The sequence below is a fragment of the Bubalus bubalis genome, chromosome 14 (assembly GCF_019923935.1).
Source record: "Bubalus bubalis isolate 160015118507 breed Murrah chromosome 14, NDDB_SH_1, whole genome shotgun sequence".
In the NCBI taxonomy this organism is placed as follows: domain Eukaryota; kingdom Metazoa; phylum Chordata; class Mammalia; order Artiodactyla; family Bovidae; genus Bubalus; species Bubalus bubalis.
In genome coordinates this window covers 63,076,497-63,100,448 of record NC_059170.1, presented here as the reverse complement: position 1 = coordinate 63,100,448, position 23,952 = coordinate 63,076,497, and the positions used below count along the sequence as shown (strand labels likewise).

At 37.9% G+C, this 23,952-nt stretch overlaps 1 protein-coding gene across 7 annotated transcripts in view; it reads left to right on the top strand.

The window, feature by feature from the left end:
• MALRD1 (MAM and LDL receptor class A domain containing 1) overlaps positions 1 to 23,952 on the top strand; it is a 743,525-nt gene that overhangs the window by 295,446 nt on the left and 424,127 nt on the right. For all 7 annotated transcript variants that reach the window (XM_044928177.2, XM_044928178.2, XM_044928176.2 and 4 more), the window contains 4 exons: positions 11,717 to 11,869; positions 13,323 to 13,428; positions 13,883 to 14,250; positions 18,418 to 18,830. In XM_044928177.2, coding sequence (XP_044784112.2) covers positions 11,717 to 11,869; positions 13,323 to 13,428; positions 13,883 to 14,250; positions 18,418 to 18,830 — 1,040 coding nt within the window. The remainder of the gene's footprint in view (positions 1 to 11,716; positions 11,870 to 13,322; positions 13,429 to 13,882; positions 14,251 to 18,417; positions 18,831 to 23,952) is intronic.

The following is a 23,952-nucleotide window of genomic DNA, read 5'->3' as shown; positions in this document are numbered from 1 at the left end:
TGTGTATTACCTACCTGTGACTTATAAGTCAAACACAGAAAGACAAATACTGTATGTTGACATTGTCTTTTTCAGAGCAGAAAATTTTAATTTTAATAAAGTCTAGCTTATTAATTATTTCTTTCGTAGCTCATGCTTTGGTGTTGTACCTAAAAAGTCTTTGCCATACCCAAGGTCATTTAAATTTTCTTCTAAGTTATCTTCTAGGAGTTTTATAGTTTTACATTTTGCATTTAGGATTGTGATCCATTTGAAGTTAATTTTTGTGAAGGGTATAAGGTCTGTGTCTAGTCTAACCTGCATTGGAAGGTGAAGTCTTAAACCACTGGATGCCAGGGGCATCCGTGAATTTTGGTAGAATGGAAAATGGGTGTCTTATGTAATACTTATCAGTATTTCTATCTGGAATCACAGGATATAGAGTGAGTAAGACGGAGAAGTAAGATTGAAGGAGGAGATCATTATTGTCTGTAAGTTGGATACTTCTGGCATTAACAAGAGGACAGTGAGTTGAAGAAATAATTATTGAATAATTTTATTGACATAATAAAGTAATTGAAACTTTGATATTGGATAGAATTTACTGGGGAGAGAGTATAGGCTAAGAGCCAGTGTTTTTAACTGAAAATCTGGCAAGGTGGCACCACTTGAGGTTTTCCATTCCAGATGAAGTATGATATTTAATTACATCTCCTTTGAGAGGCAATTAAATATAATTATAAGTAAGATGAAAAAAGAAGGGTCAAATAGAACCTAAAGAGAGACACACAATTAGGGAACTCTGGCAAAGGAGAAACCTAGTTAAAAAAAAATTAGGAGTGAATTTTTAGGAGTGGATGGACTGATAAGTGGGCTTGTATTAGGGGGTCCCAACTAAGTATGTCTAACTCAGTAATAGAATCAAGAATATGGGGGAAAATAAGAAATGAGAAAAAAATTATTTCTGGAAAAAGGAAGGTCACCACTGATGCTTTTAACAAGTGCATTTTGAGTGCCTGGTCTATGCCAAGCATATAGATCCCACAGTAAGTAAAACAGACAGATATCCCTCTCTTCTTGGAACTTGTTCCAAGTAGGGGAGAGACTGAAACTATGATAAATGAGCAGAGTGCATACTATTTTAGAAGCGGTATATGTTATAAGAAATAGAGTGATGTAAAGGCAATCAGGTAATGATGGAGGGGATGACTTTGCAATTTTAAATAGGATTGTCATAGTAGCTCTCAAGGACAAGGTGGTTTAATGCAGACTGAAGAAGGGAAGGGAAATAAACTGAGAATATCTCAGAGAAAAGATTTTCAGGCAGAAAGCAAGAACAAAGTGATTGAAACAGGAGGCTATCTGGTGAGTTTGAGCAATAGCAAATGATTTGTTTGGCTGGAAGAGAGTGATTATAAGAAAAAAAGTAAGGGCTTCCTTGGGGGCTCAGGTAAAGAATCTGCCTGCCAATGCAGGAGACACAAGTTCCATCCCTGATCAGGAAAGATCCCACATTCCTTGAAGCAACTAAGGCTGTGCACCATAACTATTGAACTTGTGCTCTAGAGCCTGGGAGCTGCAACTTGTTGAACCCATGGGCCCCGACTACAGAAGCCTGGGCGCCCTTGAGCCCATTCTCTGCAACAAGAGAAACCACCTCAATGAGAAGCCCTTGCGCCGCATCTAGAGAGCAGACCCCACATGGCACAGCTAGAGAAAAGTCCACGCAGAAATGGACACCCATCACAGCCAAAAATACATAAATAAAAAAAATTCTAAAAAAAAAGAGAAAGGATTTCCTTTAACAAAAGATAAAAATAATAGGAAATGAGGCCAGAAAAATAAACAAATGATCTAAAGCTGTGCTTCTCAACCTTGACTGCATTTGAGAAGTATTGAAAGAAAGAATTGAAAGTCACTCAGTCGTGTCCAACTCTGTGACCCTAGGGACTGTACCCCACCAGGCTCCTCTGTCCATAGGATTCTCTAATCAAGAATATTAGAATGAGTTGCCATTTCCTCCTCCGGGGAATCTTCCCTACCCAGGGAATGGTCTTACCAGCATTGTAAGCAATTTCTTGACCGTCTGGGCCACCAGAAAGGCCCTGAGAAGTATTGGGTTAGCCAAAAGTTCCTTTGGGTTTTTCCATAACATCTCATGGAAAAACCTGAATGAACTTTTTGCCCATTCCAATATCTAGAGAGCTTCTAAAGCTCTAGATGCCATGGCCAATTAACATTGCAGTCGCTGGAGGTACAACCCAGGTGTTAGCAATTTTAAAGCTGCCTATGTGATTTTTAATATGCAATCAAGTTTGAATGCCATTCAGTTAAGACCTTACAGGGTCATTGTAAGGTCACTGGCTTTAAATGAGTGAGATGGGGAACCATTGTGGCACTTTGCAGTGAGGCCTTCCAGGAACTGACTCAATAGAATCACTATGTGAACTATTTTGAGAACAGAAAGGAGGGTACTAATGCCCATCCATCGGAGAAGACCAGTTCAGTTCAGTTTAGTCACTCAGTAGTGTCCGACTCTTGGTGACCCCATGGACTGCAGCACGCCAGGCTTCCCTGTCCATCACCAACTCCCTGAGTTTATTCAAGCTCATGTCCATTGAGTCGGTGATGCCATCTAACCATCTCATCCTCTGTCATCCCCTTCTCCTCCCACCTTCAATCTTTCCCAGAATCAGGGTCTTTTCCAATGAGTCAGTTTTTTGCATCAGGTGGCCAAAATATTGGAGTTTCAGCTTCAGCAGCAGTCCTTCCAATGAATATTCAGGACTGATTTCCTTTAGGATAGATTGGTTGGATCTCCTTGCAGTCCAAAGGACTCTTGTGAGTCTCCTCCAACACCACAGTTAAGAAGCATCAATTCTTTGGTGCTCAGCTTTCTTTATAGTCCAACTCTCATATTCATACATGGCTAAAGGAAAAACCATCAGAGAATACCATACAATCCCTGTAACAAAATTGTGTTGATTGATACTTGCAGAACAAGGAAAATGGTTTACTGTGGGGACCTGTGGGGCATTTTAGCAGGAGTGTTAGGAGGAACTTGTTAATGGATTTAGACTTATGCTGTATAATTTGTGGGAGGGTTCAAGGAAGTAGGAATTCCCTCTGGAGAGATCAACAACCAAAAGTACAAATCTAGTAAAGGCAAGGGTAAAATTCCACCCTGGCTTATCTGCTTATAAAGCTTGTGCTGTATCTGTGGCAGAACATGTATAGAGCAGATTTCTGAAACACCATTTTAGAAATCAAAACTGAACATTTTTCCTCAAAAGACAATGAGTTCCATTATAAAGAAAATATTCTGTGTTTAGTTTACAGTTTAAAAGGAAAAGCACAGTTCAACTTTTTCTCATCTTGTTTCTTCAGTTAATCATATACATACATGTAAGAAGATTCTATCCATACTTCTGTTTTCAGAACCATTGATATTCTTTAAGAAAACCATTTTAGTAAGAGAATAAAGCTTTGAGATGACATTTTTAAACAATTTAATTTTATTACCATCTTTAGACTGTTGTGTCTATGGGTATTTTTAATGGATATGTTTCCTTTTTCATTTTAGTTTACTACTGAAATTTTTAGTCATTTGTGAATAACATTCTTATTCTTAACTCTTTTTAAAACTTGAATAAGGTTAACTGAATCTTAGGATAACCATGTCTTAGACTAGCTCCATCTTAAGGAATAATTCGAGATACCAAGGCCTTACCAGAAATATAAACAAAGAGAACTCCCTACCTTTTGTTGAGTAAGAGCAAAGATTCTGCTTCATCACATTTCCATGGAAAAATGTCTAATAACCTCTCGTTTTGTGCTGCTTCCATCGAGCAAGAATAAGCCATGCACAGACATGTAATAAACTCATTATGCTCATCTCCCTAACCTGAACTTATGAGGAACAATTTTTGAGATGATAATCACATTGAATGAATACTCGAGTGATATAAAGACAGAAAATATGATTTGTAAAAAGGCTTACTATTTTTTACCCCAAGAGTAGGCAGAAATGAATGATGATTTTTTTTTAAAAGAGTTAACTTTTTTTCTATTCTGTTAGATTTTTATGTGTATCTTCTTTGTATAGGTATTGTATTTCTTTCCTCAGACTAACCTAATGATTTCAGATATTTTGTATTTCTTGAGAAGAGCCCAATTATCTGTGGAGCTAATAAGCTCAGGTTATTTCGTTAACATTTATAGGGTTTTTTCATTTACCCAAGATATACTGTTCCTCAGTCACTTCTGAGTCACTTATATTATTATCTTATCCATTTTAAGATGCAAGGCAAGTCCAGTTTTATTAATAGTCTCCTATCAGTATCATGTCTTAATGATGCCTTTTTATTACATGATTTTCTAGGCTTACCTTGCAAGTTATTTTATTCCTACATCCTGTTTCCTTGTTAAAATGATATTTTTGATTATTTGGTGGAATAGTCTTGACCTTTCATAATTCCCTATGGGACTTGCAGCATTTCTAAGGATTTCTTATCCTTATGGATAAATGAATAATTAGTAACTCCAGGAGCTCAAGCTTTAGGACAAACCTCAAATCAAAAATTTATTGATTTTAAAAGAATACCAAAGGTTCAAATTTAGCATTTTCTGGTATTTCCATATTTCCTAATTCTTTTCATTTCCCAAACAAAAATTAAAGACTATTTATAACTAAGTTTGACTATATTTCCATTTCTGACTTGGTATTCTATGAATGTATTTAATAGTGTTCCTGTTTTAGATATATAGAAGCCATTGTAACACCTGTTAAAATATTTTAGAAGCTATATAGATATAAAAATTTATTAAATTTAAATATTGACATAAGATACACAAAGTAGACTGGAAAGTTTTTAAATGAATATTTTATGTTATTTATCACATCAATTTGTACCTTATATATACATCTAAGTATACACATAAATTTTCTTTGTTTCTTTCAAAAACAATTTGACATTAAGAAAAATAACTTTTCCCCATTCCACAAATAAAATTCTACTAGAGCATTATGTGCCCATAATTACTGTATAAATATTTTAATACAGTTGTCCCCCTTCATCAGTGGTTTCCCTTTCTGTGGTTTCAGTTACTTATGGTCAGCTATGATCTGCAGGTATTAAATCGATAATTCTAGAAATAAACAATTCATAGTTTTTGAATTGCATGCTGTTCTGAGCAGCATGATGAAATCTCCCACCATCTTGCTCTGTCCTGCCTTGGACCATCCCTTTGTTCACTGTATCCTGCCCTTAGTATCGTCTTGGTTATCAAGTTGAGGATCATGGTATTACAGTGCTTTTGTTCAACTAACTCTTAATTTCACTTAATAATGGCCCCAAAACACAAGAGTAGTCATTCTGTTCATTTGGATTATGCCAAATGGAAGCTATAGAGTGTTTCCTTTAAGTGAAAAGTTGAAAATTCTTGACTTAATAAAGAAAAACACCTGTATATTGACATTGCTAAGATCTACAGTAAGAAGGAAATACATCAAATTATAAAGTAGGAAAAAAAATTAGTTCTAGTTTACTGTTGCATCTCAAACTACAAAAGTTAATAGCCACAGTGCATGATAAATATGGCAAAGGAATTAAATTTGTAGAGTAAGATATTTTGAGACAGAGGCCATATTCACATATTTTATTATTATAATTTTTCTATATAGTTATTGCTCTTGCTATGCCTAATTGATAAATTAAACTTTATCATAAGTATGTGCAGGAAGAAAACATACAATATGTAGAGTTCAGTACTATCTTTCAGTTTCAGGTATTTCACAAGCGTCTTGGAACATATCCCCCATGGCTAAGGGGGGACTACTGTATGTGCTATTATTACATACAATTTGTTCTAAAGTACTGTTTTAAAAAGTGTAAATAAAAAATTCTAGAACTTCTATTTCTAGTTATGGTAGAATAATTTGGGACACGCTCTGAGAACAACTAGAAATCTAATCAAAAAAATGTTGATAAACCTACTTGAATGCATTGAAGATGTAAAAAGGAAGGGACAAATTAAGTGACCAGTGAGAAGAAAGACCTTGATAACTGAACCTGGTGTTTAGTACCACTTCATATGCCAACATGGAACCGGTAGTTGAGAATTAGAGTATAGAACTTTGGAAGTCTTGTTAGGCAAGGGAACAATTTGGAGTTCAGGCTTAGTATACTAAATATGGGTTGGTAAACTCCGCAGTTTTGTTTGCAGCGCCTAAAATCTGTATCTAAGAGATCTGTGTGAACTGCAAGGTATGGTTCCTCAGAGTCTCAAACCCAGTTCCAAATACCCTCAATCTCTGAAGTTAGTTTTGTGTAATCCTCAAATATTATTTACTCTTCATGCCCACAGAAACAAACATAAATCTTACTGAAGAAAGGTAATATCTTAGGTCCCAAATTATTTTACCTTTTATTATATACAGTGTCAAGCACTTAGACACCAATAAGATGAGGCCACAGGAAAGAAAAAGCTCAATTAAAACTGAAATCAAACAAAAATTCCTCCAGATAAAGCAGTTATCAGACATTGAATTGAAAAGAATTATCTTTTATATGCTCAAAGTTTAAAAAAAAAAAAAAAGCTGAGAATTTGAGCAGATAATTAGAAGATATAAAAAAGAACTAAATGGAATTTCTAAATTACAACAATAATTAAAATTCACAACTCATCAATGGTTTATCAGCATACTATACACAGCTAATGAGATAAGGAAATTAGACTTTAGATCAGGAGAAAAAGTGAAGTAAAGTATAATAAAATGATTGAAACTACAGAAAAAAAAAGAATAAGCATGGGAGAGCAGTGAGAATTTCTAGTGTTATATATTTGGAGTCCCAGAAAAAGAAAAAAAAAAAACAAAAAACAAGACTGACAGTGTTTATAGAGAGTTTAGCTAAGAGCTTTCAAATTGAAAAGGATACAAAACCATATTTCAAGAAGCCCTGTGGGCATGAAAACAAAAATGAAAACCATGTGGGGACATCATAGTGAAACTGCTAAAAATCTATAACAAAGTGAAACATTTTTAAAACAGCTAGAAAAAGGTATAAATCACTGTCAAAGACTGACTATTAGACTTTTGTAATGGAGACAGTGGAAACCAGAAGAAAATGGAAAGTTATCTCCAGAGTGTTGGGAGAAATCAGCCATCAGTCTCTACTCAGTACATGAGTTTTCTATTGTTAGATAACTAACTACTGCAAACTTAGTTTCTTAAGGCAACTTTTATTTATTATCTCTTAGTTCTGTAGGTTGGAAGTCCATATCCATTGCCTCCCCCATTATTCACATCCCCCCTCCAGACTAGGACATTTGTTTACCATTGACAAGGTGTATATTTAGTTTGAGAAGGTTTCATCTGATTATTACATCTCTGATCAGTCAAATTGAGTTTTTAAATGTGTGTAGAAATCTAAATATATAGAAACAAAGTATACTAACAAGGCATATTTGAATTTTAACAGCAAAATCATCAGGCTCTAAGGCCCTAAGGCTCTTCAAAGATAAAGATTTTTATTCAAGAACTACAGAATTGCTGCAGTAGTTTCTTAAATTTTCTACTGTTTGAATATTCATTTATTTCCATGGCAATATATCCCATGATAGTAGATGACAAAGTTCCATTTTCAGGGATCTATGTGGGATAGATATTATACAGTAGCAACAACTTATTTTCTTTCTATATGTGCATAACAAAACTCCTGGATCCTATTTTTGGGATTGTCTGAAATAGGAATCAAAAGTATTTACTTTCTTTGGGATTGAAGTAGCATCTACATACTGGAATCTATGCATATTTATGGGTTATTTGTATTGGTAGAGATGGCTTTTGAAAATACAAAGAGTTAAATATTCTTAGCATTTGTACCTAGTTTGTCATAGTTATCAGGTATGGCCTAAATCAAATCCCTTATGATTATACAATGGGGGTGAGAAATAGATTTAAGGGCCTAGATCTGATAGATAAAGTGCCTGATGAACTATGGAATGAGGTTTGTGACATTGTACAGGAGACAAGGATCAAGACCATCCCCATGGAAAAGAAATGCAAAAAAGCAAAATGGGTGTCTGGGGAGGCCTTACAAATAGCTGTGAAGAGAAGAGAAACGAAAAGGAAAGATATAAACATCTGAATGCAGAGTTCCAAAGAATAGCAACAAGAGATAAGAAAGCCTTCTTCAGTGATCAATGCAAAGAAATAGAGGAAAACAACAGAACGGGAAAGACTAGAGATCTCTTCAAGAAAATCAGAGATACCAAAGGAACATTTCATGCAAAGATGGGCTTGATAAAGGACAGAAATGGTATGGACCTAACAGAAGCAGAAGATATTAAGAAGAGATGGCAAGAATACACAGAAGAATTGTACAAAAAAGATCTTCACGACCCAGATAATCATGATGGTGTGATCACTGACCTAGAGCCAGACATCCTGGAATATGAAGTCAAGTGGGCCTTAGAAAGCATCACTACAAACAAAGCTAGTGGAGGTGATAGAATTCCAGTTGAGCTATTCCAAATCCTGAAAGATGATGCTGTGCAAGTGCTGCACTCAATATGCCAGCAAATTTGGAAAACTCAGCAGTGGCCACAGGACTGGAAAAGGTCAGTTTTCATTCCAATCCCAAAGAAAGGCAATGCCAAAGAATGCTCAAACTACTGCACAATTGCACTCATCTCACATGCTAGTAAAGTAATGCTCAAAATTCTCCAAGCCAGGCTTCAGCAATACGTGAACCGCGAACTTCCTGATGTTCAAGCTGGTTCTAGAAAAGGCAGAGGAACCAGAGATCAAATTGCCAACATCCGCTGCATCATCGAAAAAGCAAGAGAGTTCCAGAAAAAACATCTATTTCTGCTTTATTGACTATGCCAAAGCCTTTGACTGTGTGAATCACAATAAACTGTGGAAAATTCTTCAAGAGATGGGAATACCAGACCACCTGACCTGCCTCTTGAGAAACCTGTATGCAGGTCAGGAAGCAACAGTTAGAACTGGACATGGAACAACAGACTGGTTCCAAATAGGAAAAGGAGTTCGTCAAGGCCGTATATAGTCACCCTGTTTATTTAACTTCTATGCAGAGTACACCATGAGAAACGCTGGACTGGAAGAAACACAAGCTGGAATCAAGATTGCCGGGAGAAATATCAATAACCTGAGATATGCAGATAACACCACCCTTATGGCAGAAAGCGAAGAGGAACTCAAAAGCCTCTTGATGAAAGTGAAAGTGGAGAGTGGAAAAGTTGGCTTAAACCTCAACATTCAGAAAACGAAGATCATGGCATCCGATCCCATCACTTCAGAGGAAATAGATGGGGAAACAGTGGAAACAGTGTCAGACTTTATTTTGAGGGGCTCCAAAATCACTGCCGATGGTGACTGCAGCCATGAAATTAAAAGACGCTTACTCCTTGGAAGGAAAGTTATGACCGACCTAGATAGCATATTCAAAAGCAGAGACATTAGTTTGCCAACAAAGGTCCATCTAGTCAAGGCTACGGTTTTTCCTGTGGTCATGCATGGATGTGAGAGTTGGACTGTGAAGAAGCCTGAGCACCGAAGAATTGATGCTTTTGAACTGTGGTGTTGGAGAAGACTCCTGAGAGTCCCTTGGACTGCAAGGAGATCCAACCAGTCCATTCTGAAGGAGATCAGCCCTGGGATTTCTTTGGAAGGAATGATGCTGAAGCTGAAACTCCAGTACTTTGTCCACCTCATGCGAAGAGTTGACTCATTGGAAAAGACTCTGATGCTGGGAGGGATTGGGGGCAGGAGGAGAAGGGGACGACAGAGGATGAGATGGCTGGATGGCATCACTGACTCAATGGACGTGAGTCTGAGTGAACTCCGGGAGTTGGTGATGGACAGGGAGGCCTGGCGTGCTGCGATTCATGGGGTCGCAAAGAGTCGGACACGACTGAGCGACTGATCTGATCTGATCTGTCTTATTTATCACTATTGTTTGTCACTTTTGAATAGAACTTAATTTTGCTTTCTAAATTTATTTGAAAATCTTTATTCTAAGTGTAGCAATTGTGTCTCCATTTTGATGATTTCTATTTGTCTCTATTGAAATATAATTATTGCTTGTTTATTAAAGTTGATGCAACATTTTCAAAATATTTATTTTTAAATGTATTCATACCTTCTCGTTGACTTTTGATAACATTTGAAAGTATTCTATTGGCCATATTTTGGGCCAGAAGACCTGATAGAAAACATATTTTTTGAAATATAGAATCTTAAAAAAATAAAAAATGTTTATTATGTTACTAGTCACCTAACATTGCTTCCCATGTGGAAGGAGCATTTTCAAAATTAAACATAACTTATCATTAGATATAATTGCCTTTACCATGTAAAATTTTATAATTTCATTGAGTGATTTACTTTATACTTTTATCTCTTAATTATACTGCTTACTTTCTAAATTTTTTTTTAAAGGAATATCTGTGCAGTTTATTACTGTGTCCTTGGATAAAAATATCCAGTGGCCAAGGATCCCAATGTAATAATCATCAATGGGGCAAACCTTATTTTTCACTGGAGTCTGTAGTAACACCTAAATATCCTCACTAAGAAAATTCAGATCATGCCTTTTTGGTTTATCCCTTTTCCAATCTAATGACAATTAAAAGTTACTGTCAGCAGTTGCAAAAATAGTATTAGAGTAGAAGCCAGAATATTTGATTTCAATCAGTCTCTACGACTTTCTACCTATGTGACCTTGGTTAAGTTAAAAGCTTTCCTAAACCTTCCTTTCTTCCTCTGTAAAACAACAATAATAATACCTTCTCCACATAGCTATTGTGAAAGTTAGATTTATGTAAAGCCTACTGTATAGGGTCTGTTCCACTACGTATTAGTTTTAATTCCACACTACTATTATTAAAACTTCCCCTTCTTTCCCTTTTACTTTTTTCTTCTCTTCCTCCTCCAGAATGCCTTTATGGAAGTTAACTGTTTCTCTTCCTTTTTACTTGAAAAGTAGGTCATATTATTTTGCCTTGTGCCTATTAGGTGATACATTTGATGCTTTGGGAAATAGTAATTCTACAAATATCAGAAGTGAACATTAATGTTAAAAATCATGGATTTTTCAAATATTAAATTTTTTAGAAGTAGCTTTTCATGGTTTGGTTTAAAATAGTCTGTAGGAACAATGAAACCTTCCAGATAATGTAATAGCAGAGAAACTAGCATAAGTATCAGAATAAATTAGACCTCTGCAATTCTATAAGCAATGTGGCCGAATGATGCTGTTTCTTTCCTTTTTTTTTTTTTTAAGGTTTCTTTCTTCTTTTTTTTTTTTTTTGCTGTGGACAGTTTTTTAAAGTCTTTATTGAATTTGTTACAATATTTCTTCTATTTTATGTTTTGGTTTTTTTCACCGCGAGGCATGTGGGATCTTAACTCCCTGACCAGGGATCGAACCTGCACGCCCCTGCATTGTAAGGTGACATCTTAACCACTGGACTGCCAGGGAAGTCCCAATGCTGTTTCTTAGAAAAATATTTGGAAAATATTCTTAAATTGTTGATTCTACCTAACAATTTTCAGTTTTTTTGGAGGGGATCAGATATTCTTTTCTTCCTCAAATAAAACTTTACTTAGGGAAATGTGGCAAGGTGATTCCCATTGAGCTCTGTCTACCCCTTTAAACACGTGATCACCTTCAAGAGTCGACCGAAAAGCTGCGTTTTTCTTTTTCAGTTACCGAATGTGACTTTGAAACAGATAGCTGTGGTTGGTTTGAAGCAGCCCGTGGTGATGATTTTGAGTGGACCTGGAGCTCTAGAAGTAACCTCTCTGCTGAATTTGAGGATCAGGCTCCACCTCGGGATCACACTCACAACACATCTCAAGGTGAGACGCCTGTAGAGGTTCTCCGAACCTACCCACTTTCCCCAGCTAACGATGGTTTGACCTAATGATTCGTCAGTTTAATGATGGTGTGAAAGAGATCACATTCAATAGAAACTATACATCACATTTAGAATTTTGACCATTTCTGGGATAATGATACACCTATGATGCTCTCTTCTGATGCTGGGAAGAGGCAGAGATGCGGCTCCCAGGCAGCCACGTGATCACCATGATGCACAATCGATACAGTAACAGCTGTTCTGTTTTTCACTTCCAGTAGAGCATTCAATAAATTACATGAAATATTCAACACTGTAGAATGAAATAGGCTTTGTGTTAGATGATTTTGTGTAACTGTGGGCTAATGTAAGTGGTCTAAGCATGGTTAAGGGAGGCAAGGCCAAACTGTGATGTTCAGTAGGTCAGGTGTATCAAATGCCATTTGAACTTCAATATTTTCTTTTTTTATAAAAACTTTTTATTTACATAGGGTTGATTTACAATGTTGTGTTAGTTACAGGTGTACAGCAAAATGAATCAGTTATACATATATCTGATGTATGTATTTTAAAATGCACATATTTTAAAAAAAAACTTCATTTTACATTGGAGTATGGCCAATTAATAGTGTTGTGATAGTTTCAGGTGGACAGCAAAAGAACTCAGCCATACATCTGCATGTATCCATTCTTCCCCCAAATACCCCTCCCATCCACGCTGCCACGTGCCACTGAGCAGAGTTCCCTGTGCTATGTACAGTAGGTCCCTGTTGGTTATCCATTTTAAACATAGCAGAGTGGGTATGTCTATATCCACTCTTTTTTAGTTTCTTTCCCTATATAGGCCATTACAGAGTATTGAGTAGAGTTCCCTGTGCTATGACTTTGATATTTTTAACTTATGATGGGCTTATGAGACATAACTTCATCTTAAGTCAAGGGAGATCTGTACTTCAGTTTACCTTTGCTCAAGTCTGAGAAGAAAAAGAGAAGCAGTAAAGTTCTCTGATACTACAACATAGGACAGTGTGGAGTAGGAAATGGCAACCCACTCCCATATTCTTGTCTGGGAAATCTCATGGACAGAGGAGGCTGGTGGGCTATGGTCCAGGGAGTCACCGAAGAGTTGGACACAACCAAGCAACTAAACAATAATAGAACAGTTGAATATTATCTATTGTACTTATGTTGTCAAAAAAGAAATGCTCCTTTACAGGTTTTGGGGATGGAGTATAGATATATTTTTGGCTGAATTAATGGAAACTTCCAGTTGTTTTTGGCATCATTTTGGCCCAGCTCTAGATAATAGTTGAGTGCTCATAAAAGAAAATTTGCTAACAATCACTTTTATTGATTTTTAATTGTTGTATAGTCTTCAGTGTAAGGGTTACAGAAAGATGTCTCATTTTAGAATTTTGCAGGTTAAGTTACGATTTCTTCTTATTTTCCAATAGGGCACTTTATGTTCATTCTGAAGAAAAGCAACAGCTTATCACAAATTGCTAGACTCCAGAGCCCAACTTTCAGCCAGACAGGACCTGGATGCACTCTTTCCTTCTGGTAAATATTGAAAACAATGGTCAATTACTCTAGCAGCTTGGCAGTTGCAAGGATAGTCCTGCATATACTCAATATTGTAATTTTTCCTATAATTTGGCTTTATTTTTAAAATAGCTATTGCATTAGATCCATACATTTAGCATTTTACTTAGGAGCACATTGTCAGTATTTATAATGTTCTTTCTTAAAATAAAAAGGACCCTTCCTCCAACAGTGAATTATAATTAACACTGCTTCCTGAGTTCTGGAGTGAACTCCTTGAGAAAGGGTCTCAGGGTCCTGAGAGTCAGAGTATGCACCTGAGCAGATAAGCTCTTTCATATGGGTGGCCACAGTATTAAATAAAGGCATCTATTGTGATAACTCATTTTTGATTGACTGTTGACTGAGTAAAAGTCACACAATTAGTCTTTTCCAGAAATCATTTCCATTTCTTGTGTTTGTTCTCTTTCAGGTTTTATAACTATGGCCTATCAGTGGGGGCAGCTGAGTTACAGCTACACATGGAAAATTCCAGCGAGTCCACGGTACTCTGGAGAGTATTGTATAACCAGGGTGACCAGTGGTCACAGGCAGTTGTTCAGCTTGGACGTCTTACTCAGCCCTTCCATTTGTTGCTACATAAAGTCAGTCTTGGCATTTATGTTGGTGTCTCAGCTATTGATGATATCAGATTTGAAAATTGTCTTCTTCCACCCCCCTCAAAGAGCTGCAAAGAGCCAGATCATTTCTGGTGTCTGCACACTAGGATTTGTGTAAAAAAACTTCAGTTATGCGATCTGGTGGATGATTGTGGTGATTATACTGATGAGGTCAATTGTGGTAAGTATCTTTCTTTCTGGTCCCTCTTACTAATTTTTAAAATATTTATTTACTTTAATTGAAAGATAATTGCTTTACAATATTGTGCTGGTGGTGGTGGTTTATTTGCTAAGTCTTGTCTGACTGTTTGTGGGCCCATGGGTTGTAGCCTGCCAAGCTCCTCTGTCCATGGGATTTCCCAGGCAAGAATACTGGAGTGGGTTGCCATTTCCTCCTCCAGGGGATCCTTCCGACCCAGGGATCGAACTTGTGTATCCTTCATTTCAAGCAGATTATTTACAGACTGAGCCACCAGGGCGGGGAGCCCCACGATGTTGTGTTGGTTTCTGCCATACACTGACATGAATCAGCCATGGGTATACATTTTGATGGTGGTGATCTTGATCAGTTCATTGTTTTCCTAGTCCATCAAAACAAAGGCCCTAAGCATTGTTCCAAAGTTGAATGAATGTTTTGTGTGATTAGTCAGCCATCAGTATTTATTATGTAGATTTATGAACTACATCCTAGAGATACAGTGATGAGCACAATTATACAGTGTCGCTGACCCCATGGGGCTTACAGTCTCATTGAGGAGATAGATATTATTCATACACATGTAAAAAATAAATGTAAAATGACAGGAGCTTAGACAGGACTTCACAAATGCTATGACTTCATATAATTATGGGTTTGGACTTTCTAGAGATGGTTACTTAACTGAGATCTGAAAAATAGTAAGTAAATGAAGATGTGCAAAACCCTGAGGCATGACCGCACAGCAGCTGCAAGATACCCAGTATGGCTGGAGCAAGGCATTGAGGGAGAACTAGGATGCGACATAAAGATGGAGATGAAGGGGGAGGCCAGATTATCAGGTCTTTGTAGACCATTTTAAGGAAGTTTTTCCCCATTTGAAGGTTTTTAAGAAGGAAGGTAATATAATAAAATTGATTTAAAAATGTCACTGTGGATACAGTGTAATGAGTGGATTAGAGGAAACTGGATCATATTTATTAGGAGCCTGTAGCAGGAGTTCCCAGGAGAGGGGTTGGCAGCCTCTCTCCAGTGTCAGTGGTGGAGATGCAGGGACTAAAGTTTGGGGGAGGGACGTTAGATGATGTCTTAGATATAGGGAGCAGAGAGTGAGATGTTAAAGTCCCGAATTGCTGATTTAAATTACCGAAAAGTTGATGGTATCTGATGATTGTGTACCTCTTGCAGTTTAATTAATAAACCTGGTTCCTGGTAGTGCCGGCTGCATTTGTTTCTGAAAATGAATCACAAGCTAAGAGAGGTTTTTCTTTTTTAATTACCAAAATCTATCAAGGAAAGTTTGCATTTTTCTTTGTCCAGAAATAGCAATGATCCTTAAAATTCAATCTATGTGCCTATTAAATTGGAAGTCTTATCATAAACCAAAGGAAAGCCATCAAATACTTGGAACATCATAGGAAACATTACATTGAGAAATTTCCATATAAATATTGTGGAGAATTTTGCACATATGTGGTGTTTAATACAGTCAGGCACATTAAAGTCAGAATTGCCAGGCAGCTTGTTACACAACTAATAACTTTAGTGCATATAAATGAAATTGATGATTTCGACCAATGGCTGTTACAAGAAGCATTGCTTGTCCTAAAAGTAATTTATTTTTTGCAAATTTCGAAAGCCCTTTCATCTTTTTCACTCACTTCAAACCCCACTCCTTGAAAGATGTTGATCTATTACTAAAGATAAGCAAATTATCCTTCAAACTTCACAGTATTAACTGATTAGAATAAAATTGTGGAAGTATGGCTATAATATCAAAATATTTCTTCTGACTAAATATTAATGAGAGGAAACCATAGTGACTGTCACTTTCTCTTTCTCTCATAGCCTTCCATTTAGACGTAGTAATTTTTAAAAATATTTTTAATTGGATGATAATTTCTTTACAATGTTGTTCTGGTTTCTGCTGTACAACACTGTGAATCAGCCATAAGAATATAAATAGACATAGTAACTTTTTTACATGGAGACTTTATTTTTATTTTTTTATTATTTAGCTTTTTTATTTTTTGGCTGTGCGATGTGGCATGCAGGATCTTAGTTCCCTGATCAGGGATCAAACCCGTGCCCCTAGAGTGGAAGTGTGGAGTTTTAATCACTGGATCACTAAGGAAGTCCCTAGATTTAGTACTTTATTAACATAGAATGCCTTAGTCATCCAGAAATCAATGCTATATTTCCCGAAGTATTCGAGGAATGTGGTCTTTCATTGAAGGGTGGGGCTATATGCCTTCCTTTTTGAAATAAAGATTGAGCATGCAGTCAGTCTGAAGACAGGCAATGTGAAAAATACTGTTGGCTTTAGTGCCAGTTTTATGTCAAAAACACAGTTGCTTGACATCCCCCTTCTGCTGCACAGCCCCAAACTGACACTCGCAGGGGACCTGCGGGCCCAGTTCACGTCACAGCTGCGCTTGATTAGTCACCAGTGAGGAAATATCAAAGGAAAGCTCATCTCCCATTTGACATTTACTCTCTCGGTTCCCTTCATTGGGTCTAAGCTCCTGTTCTCTAGGTTTCGAGACAGATGATTTGTTTTTGCCTGGCTGCGTTTACTCACATATGCTTTTATTTATTGTTTCAGAATATTTGTTCACCTTTGGCGCCAAGTGCCGTTAGAAAGATGAATAGAGGACAGCTGACATTTGTCTTTCAAAAACATTAACTTATGTAAATGAAGTTAAAGTGTGGAATCTTCATTGATCCTAAATACTGTCCCTTCTACCCAAATAATGTTAAACGTATAGTCTATCCCATTTATTCTAAAAAAGTACTTGATGTCAACAGAATTGTCACATCTTGAAAAATGAATACATTCCAATCTTATCCTACAAATGTAGGTAGAGTGTTGAGTGGATAAGAGACTGACCAATTCTTTAAAAGTGCTTTGAGTTCTTCTACTGACTGAAGGGAGTTAAAAGTTTAAAAGCACCAGGGATTTCCCTGGTGGTCCAGTGGCTAAGACTCCATGCTCCCAATGCGGGGGGCTCGGGTTCAATCCCAGGAACTAGGTCCTGCATGCTGCAGCTAAGCATTTGCATGCCACATCTAAGACCTGGTGAAGCCAAACAAATAGATAACGAAAACATTTTAAAGCATCAGCTCAAAGGAGCTACAACCCAGTGAGTAGAAACGATTACCACTGAGGAGACAGAGCTAAGAACTGATGAGGCACACCACATAAGAGGCATCGAGAGAGGGAGGGGGAGAGGTGAGATGTTTAGGGCATGTTGACAAATTAGTGCATGCCAAGGGGAAAGACAGTTGTGGATGAACAGGAAGTTATTTTAATTTGGGAATGGTAAAGCTGGAAAGATAGAGTTTAGATTTAAGTTGAGGTTAAATAAGTAAATATGAAAGGATTTTGAATAGAGAAGAAAAATGATAAGCTACCATTGAAATACGGTCATTGTGGTACAAAGGAGGGATATTTGGTACAAAGGAGGGGTGGGATGGATCCAGAGAGAAGAATTTGATTTCAGAGTGAAGTCTGGAAAACACCTGTCTCAGAATCATCTCGGGTGCTTATTAAAAATTGGGCTTCCTTCCATATCTTACACAGTGTTTGTACAGGACTTTACCAAGGAGTAAACAACTTGACCATTCACCCCAGGGCATTCCCAAAGATTGAGAACTAGTATGATTCTTGTCAGCAGTGCATGTTAGAACCACCAAGGGAGCTAGTAAAATATCCTCTCAGTTGATGGGTACACAATTTGGACCAATTAAATCAACATATCTGGAGCTGAACTTGAACTTTAATTTTTCTAATGTTCACTGGTGATTGGAACATTCAGCTGAAGTTGAAATCCCTGGAGACAGAAGTTTGTTGTGGTGAGCCAGCTGTGGGGTAGTGATCATTTCCCTAAGGTTGGGATGGTGCTACAGGGCAGGGAATGGGTATAAAAGGCATTTGGAAAATAATGGCCAAAGTGATTCCACCTCCATCTATAAAGTATTATTGCTTGATGTATTAGCTAAGATTTACTTGTCTTAAAAGTTTGCTCTAATGTAGCATTAAAAAAGATTAGAATGGTTTACCTTGGCAGAAGCGAAGTAGCAACTAGGATTCCCATTCATAGTTATTTTGGTCCTTAATGATCTTTTGATTTTATTTAATGCCCGTTTCAGTACCTGAACTTCAGTGTAACTTTGAAAATGGAATTTGTAACTGGGAACAAGATACAGAAGATGATTTCGACTGGACCCGGTACCAGGGCCCAACGTCAACGCTTAATACAGGGCCGATGAAGGATAACACTTTGGGCACCGCTCAAGGACACTATCTGTACATCGAATCTTCCGAACCACAGGTTTTCCAGCACCGAGCTGCTCTGCTCAGCCCGATCCTTAACGCCACTGACGCGGAGGGCTGCACCTTCCGCTTGTACTACCACATGTTCGGAAAGCACATTTATAGGCTGGCCGTCTACCAGCGCGTCTGGAACAACACAAGAGGACAGCTGCTGTGGCATATATTTGGGAATCAAGGCCCCCTTTGGATACGGAAATCTCTCAGCCTTTTCAGCAGGAAGCCTTTTCAGGTATGGACAATGGCTTTCACAAGGTATATTCAAAATGGCGTCAGAACGTTTAAAGAATATGAAAGATCTCTGTGTTCTTGAATTAAAAGTGAACTTTGGTCAGTTAGCTTGACACACATTTATCATTAATTAAGGGTGTACCCACACTCGTTAGGTTTCCTTCCTCCTTGACTACCTCCAGTAACGTGAGATTGAAATTTCTACAGGTGGACGCATGGCATTGAACACAGCTGTAGGTTCTTCCAATCTAAGTCATTGTTGTGCTGAAATGAAAAACCTGGAGGGGGGGAAAAAAGAGTTTGGCTCAATCGCTAGTCTTCTGCCAAAAGTTCAGACTCTTAAACTTGTTATTTTGAATCTCTCATTTCCTCAGATTTTGTAAGTAGGGAGCAAAAATCCAGGAAGACGGCACACATTGTTGGAGGAGCTCTTCTGGGGCAGAACCAGACTTCGAATCTAGGTTTCCTTCCTCTTGGTGGAATATTCTTTACATCTTTCCTGCTGCTACTGCTGCTAAGTCGCTTCAGTCGTGTCCGACTCTGTGCGACCCCATACACGGCAGCCCACCAGGCTCCCCCATCCCTGGGATTCTCCAGGCAAGAACACTGGAGTGGGTTGCCATTTCCTTCTCCAGTGCATGAAAGTGAAAAGTGAAAGGGAAGCCGCTCAGTCGTGTCCGACTCTTCGCAACCCCATGGACTGCAGCCTACCAGGCTCCTCCGTCCATGGGATTTTCCAGGCAAGAGTACTGGACTGGGGTGCCATTGCCTTCTCCGAAATCTTTCCTACCTTCTCCTAAAAGTCAGAGTTTCAATAGCAAGTTCAAATGCTTATGTGCTTTTACAGTTTTGTAAAGGGTGTTGGCATACTTTGTTTGATTCAACAATTCCCTGAAGTGGGTAAGTCAAAGATCCTTTTTGCCAGTTTTATAGATATGAAGGAAAAAACTCAAGTTGTTTTTTGTGCCATGCTTAGTCACTCAGTCGTGTCTGACTCTTTGCGATCCCATGGACTGTAGCCCGCCAGGCTCCTCTGTCCCTAGGGATTCTCCAGGCAGGCATACTAGAGTGGGTTGCCATGCCCTTCTCTGGGAGATCTTCCCAATCCAGGGATCAAACCCAGGTCTCCTGCATTGCAGGTAGATTCCTTACCATCCATGCCACCAGGGGAGCCCAAGAACAGTGGAGTGGGTAGCCTCTCCCTTCTCCAGGTGATCTTCCCAACCCAGGTGATCAAGCTGGGGTCTCCTGTGTTGCAGGTGGATTCTTTACCAGCTGAGCTCCTGGCCAGATAGATGGTGAGCAGAAAAACAGGGACTTGTTCTAGAATCCACAATGTCTATTTAATTCATGCTCATTCTGTTTCTTTTGTTTGTTTGTTTGTCTCATAATACATTTTTTTTTTTTTACTCTGCTTAAAATAAGAATTTTATTTATTTTTGGCCCCGCTGGGTCTTTATTGCTGCTCAGGCTTTTTTTCTAATTGCAGTGAGTGGGAGTTACTCTCTAGTTAAGGTCTGCAGGCTTCTCATTGCACTGGCTTCTCTTATTGCAGGGCGTGGGCTCCAGAGTGTGTGGGCTTCAGTAGTTGTAGCACGTGGGCTCGGTAGTTGTGGCTCCCAGGCTATAGAGCATGGGCTCAATCGTGGTGCTCAGGCTTAGTTGCTTCATGGCATGTGGGATCTTCCCTGATCAGGGATTGAACCCATGTCTCCTGCATTGGCAGGCAAATTTATTGCCACTGAGCCACCAGGGAAACCCTCATTCTCTTTCTGTTGCATCATATAGCCTGTTGTAAGTAGGAGTGTTGAATATTTGTTTTTTCCCTTCTGGTCAAATAGACGTGCATATAATATATTGGAAGAAACTTCTTACCTATACTGGCTAAACCTTTTTTTTTTTTGGCACATTCTAAACTTCTCAGTTACCCCAACTGAAAGTACTATCTTTATCTAAATCTCTAGTAAAGAGTTTTACAGCCAAGAACTTAGCTCCAGGCCACCTGAGCTTCTAACCATCATAGATATACATTGTATGTGGCTCTGTAGAGAACACATCGGGGTTGGTGTTTTGTACTGATAGACATAAGCTGACATCATGAAACCTAATCTGCAAGGTGCATAGTGATATCTTGCTGTCCAGCCCAGTGGTAAGATCCATATAATCATGTGAAATGAAATTGAAGAGGGTTTTTTGACTTTTATTTAATAATGGCTCACCCACTTCAAGTTAATTCTTAACGTCTAATCAGGTCAGTTGTAATTTGGGCTTAACTAGTATTTAAATGGATTAACTTTCCTTGTGATGTTTACTGAAGAATTGCTTTTCACTTAGAGAATTGAGCTTATGGTTTCTGGAAGGGGATGGATGGGGAGATGGGATTGTTAGGGAGTTTGGGATATACACACTGCTATATTTTAAGTGGATAACCAACAAGGACCTACTGTAGAGCACATGGAACTCTGCTTAGTGTTACATGACAGCCTGGATGGGAGGGGAGTTTGGGGGAGAGTGGATACATGTAGATGTATGGCTGAGTCCCTTTACTGTCCACCTGAAATTATCCCAACAGTGTTAATCGGTTATACCCCAATACAAAAAAGAAAAAAAAGAATTGGTTTTCAGGAGAAAATCAACTTTGTAAGGGAGTGGCTTCAGAGTCAAATGACCGTGGAATTAACCAAAGATTCCTTTGGTTATGAATCTAAAGCATCAATATTGAGGTTTGAAACCCAACCTGTATTACACAGAGTACTCTATTTGATTTTATCTAAGGGTTCTTTTTTTTTTTTTATGAATTTTAGGCACGAAAAGATGAAATCAGAGATTCTGCATGCTGTGTAGATTAATGGTTTAAGATAATAAGGACTGAGACCATTTTAAGCAATAGGATGTTTGTTCATTGAATGATAGATATACATAGTTTCTGTTCTACTGAGCGAAGGTGGCAACAACCAACATTTTCATTAACTGTGATATTGTAGTGAAATTACCTAGTATCATGCCCAGGAATTAACAGGTACTCACTAAATATTTGGTTAATAGAAAAATTTAAAGGTTTTTCAGGATCATTCATTTAAAATGAAATACATAGGGTAGAACCAGATTGCTCATGCAGGTATAGGAACAATTTGTCTTATTAATGTCAGTTTAAATTATCATCCACTGCTTTTATGTGTGGTATGGTCAGTAAAAGCTCAGCAAGTCACTGCATATAAAGCTTCAGGTCAGCCTTCTACCTAATTTTTATTATGAGATTTCTGAGATTTGATTGGTAACTATACATAGTGAATGTATGGTCAAGCTAATTCAAATATCAATATGCTTCATTCCTGAAAGTTTCCTAATATCCTCTTTTTTTAACTAATTGATTTTTGACTGCACTGGGTCTTCATTGCTTTACCCAGGCTTTCTCTAGTTGTGGTGAGCTGGGGCTGCTCTTGGTGGCAGTGCATGGGCTTTTCATTATAGTTGCTTCTCCTGTTGCAGACCACGTGCTCTAGAGCACTCGGCCTCCAGTAGTCCCAGCATGTGGGCTCTCGGGCATAAGGGCTCCAGTAGTTGCAGCTTGAGGGCCGTCCGGTGCAGGCTGAGTACTTGCAGCACACAGGCTTGGCTGCTTCGCAGCATGTGCAGTCTTCCCGGACCAGGGATCGAACCCATGTCTCCTGCATTGGCAGGTGGATTCTTATCCACTACGCCACCAGGGAAGTTTCTGATATCCCTTTGTAGTATCTCCTTCTGGCCCTCGCTTCCATCCCTGGACAACCACTGAACTTTCAGTGTATATTAACTTACACCGCTCAAAATGTTATATAAGTCAAATTGTATGACATGTGCTTTTTTCTGACATATTTCATTCTGTATAATTATTTTAAAATTCAATGTATTACCAAATATATCAGCACTTCCTTCTATTGTTAAATAGTATTCCATGATGTGAATAGAGCAGTTTTTTTCCATTCTTCTTGGCAGGGATTCAATATCAGCAGTGTTCACTGGTAAGTATTGCAAAAACCTAGTTTAAAGAAACTTATTAATTCTTTGGCACCGCAGGAACCAGGACTTACAAGCTTCTGCTCACTTATTCCTAACATGGCCTTGTTTTCTGAAGTATATATTTATATATGAAGTTGGTCCAAGGAGAGAACATGGACTTTCAAAGAAAAAAATTCTGCAGGTAGTATCACATCATTAAAATATTAAGAAATTATATAAAAAATATTCTTTGGCTAGACCTCTTAACACCACAGAACTGTCTGACTAAATCTAAAAGAATTCTATAGTGTTCTGGTAACATCCCTCAGTAATAAAGAGAATTTTCCACTGGTGGGTTTTGTGAAAAGATTGAAAAATCTTATTCATAATCATGATTTATTTTTTTCATTTGTGGGATATAGCTTTAAATCCTAAATGGTGCATCATTTTTCAGTGCTTCTAGGAAAAATGTTGTTTCATAAGTTATATTGTAAATAAAAGAGGACCATATTTAATAATGTTAAGTTGATTCCACTTTTCATGAAATTATAAACAGAAGTGCTACAAGTATAAATTATTTATGCAGTCTCATGTAACATTTTTCTTCCAAGATTCTAGTGGAGTTGTTAGAATTTACATTGAAAGGTTTGGGATGAAATCTGCTGGCTTGAAGCTGTGTAAGTAGCGTTCATAGATTTGTTGCTTACTGAACAGCATACTGAATCTTATTTTACAATCTTAAGTTTCTCATAGGCTGTCTTCTTCTGCTGAACTCAAATATAACCACAGCTTAGTGTGTCAACTCTTGATCACAACCTAATCCAACGTGATGAGCTTGGTTTCCAGTGGGAACAATGTGTGAGTAAGAAAGGGAGAAGAAAAGGTTAGGTAGAGAATATTACAAGAATGCAAGGGCCAGAAAGGAAGTCTCATTCCTTAATAAATCCATTATTTACATTCTGCTCTGTTATGAGAGAGCTTCCCGGTAGCTCAGTTGGTAGAGAATCTGCCTGCAATGCAGGAGACACAGGTTCGATCCCTGGGTTGGGAAGATCTCCTGGAGAAGGGAATGGCAACCCACTATAGTATCCTTGTCTGGAGAATCCCACGGACAGAGGAGCCTGGCGGCTACCTTCCATGGGGTT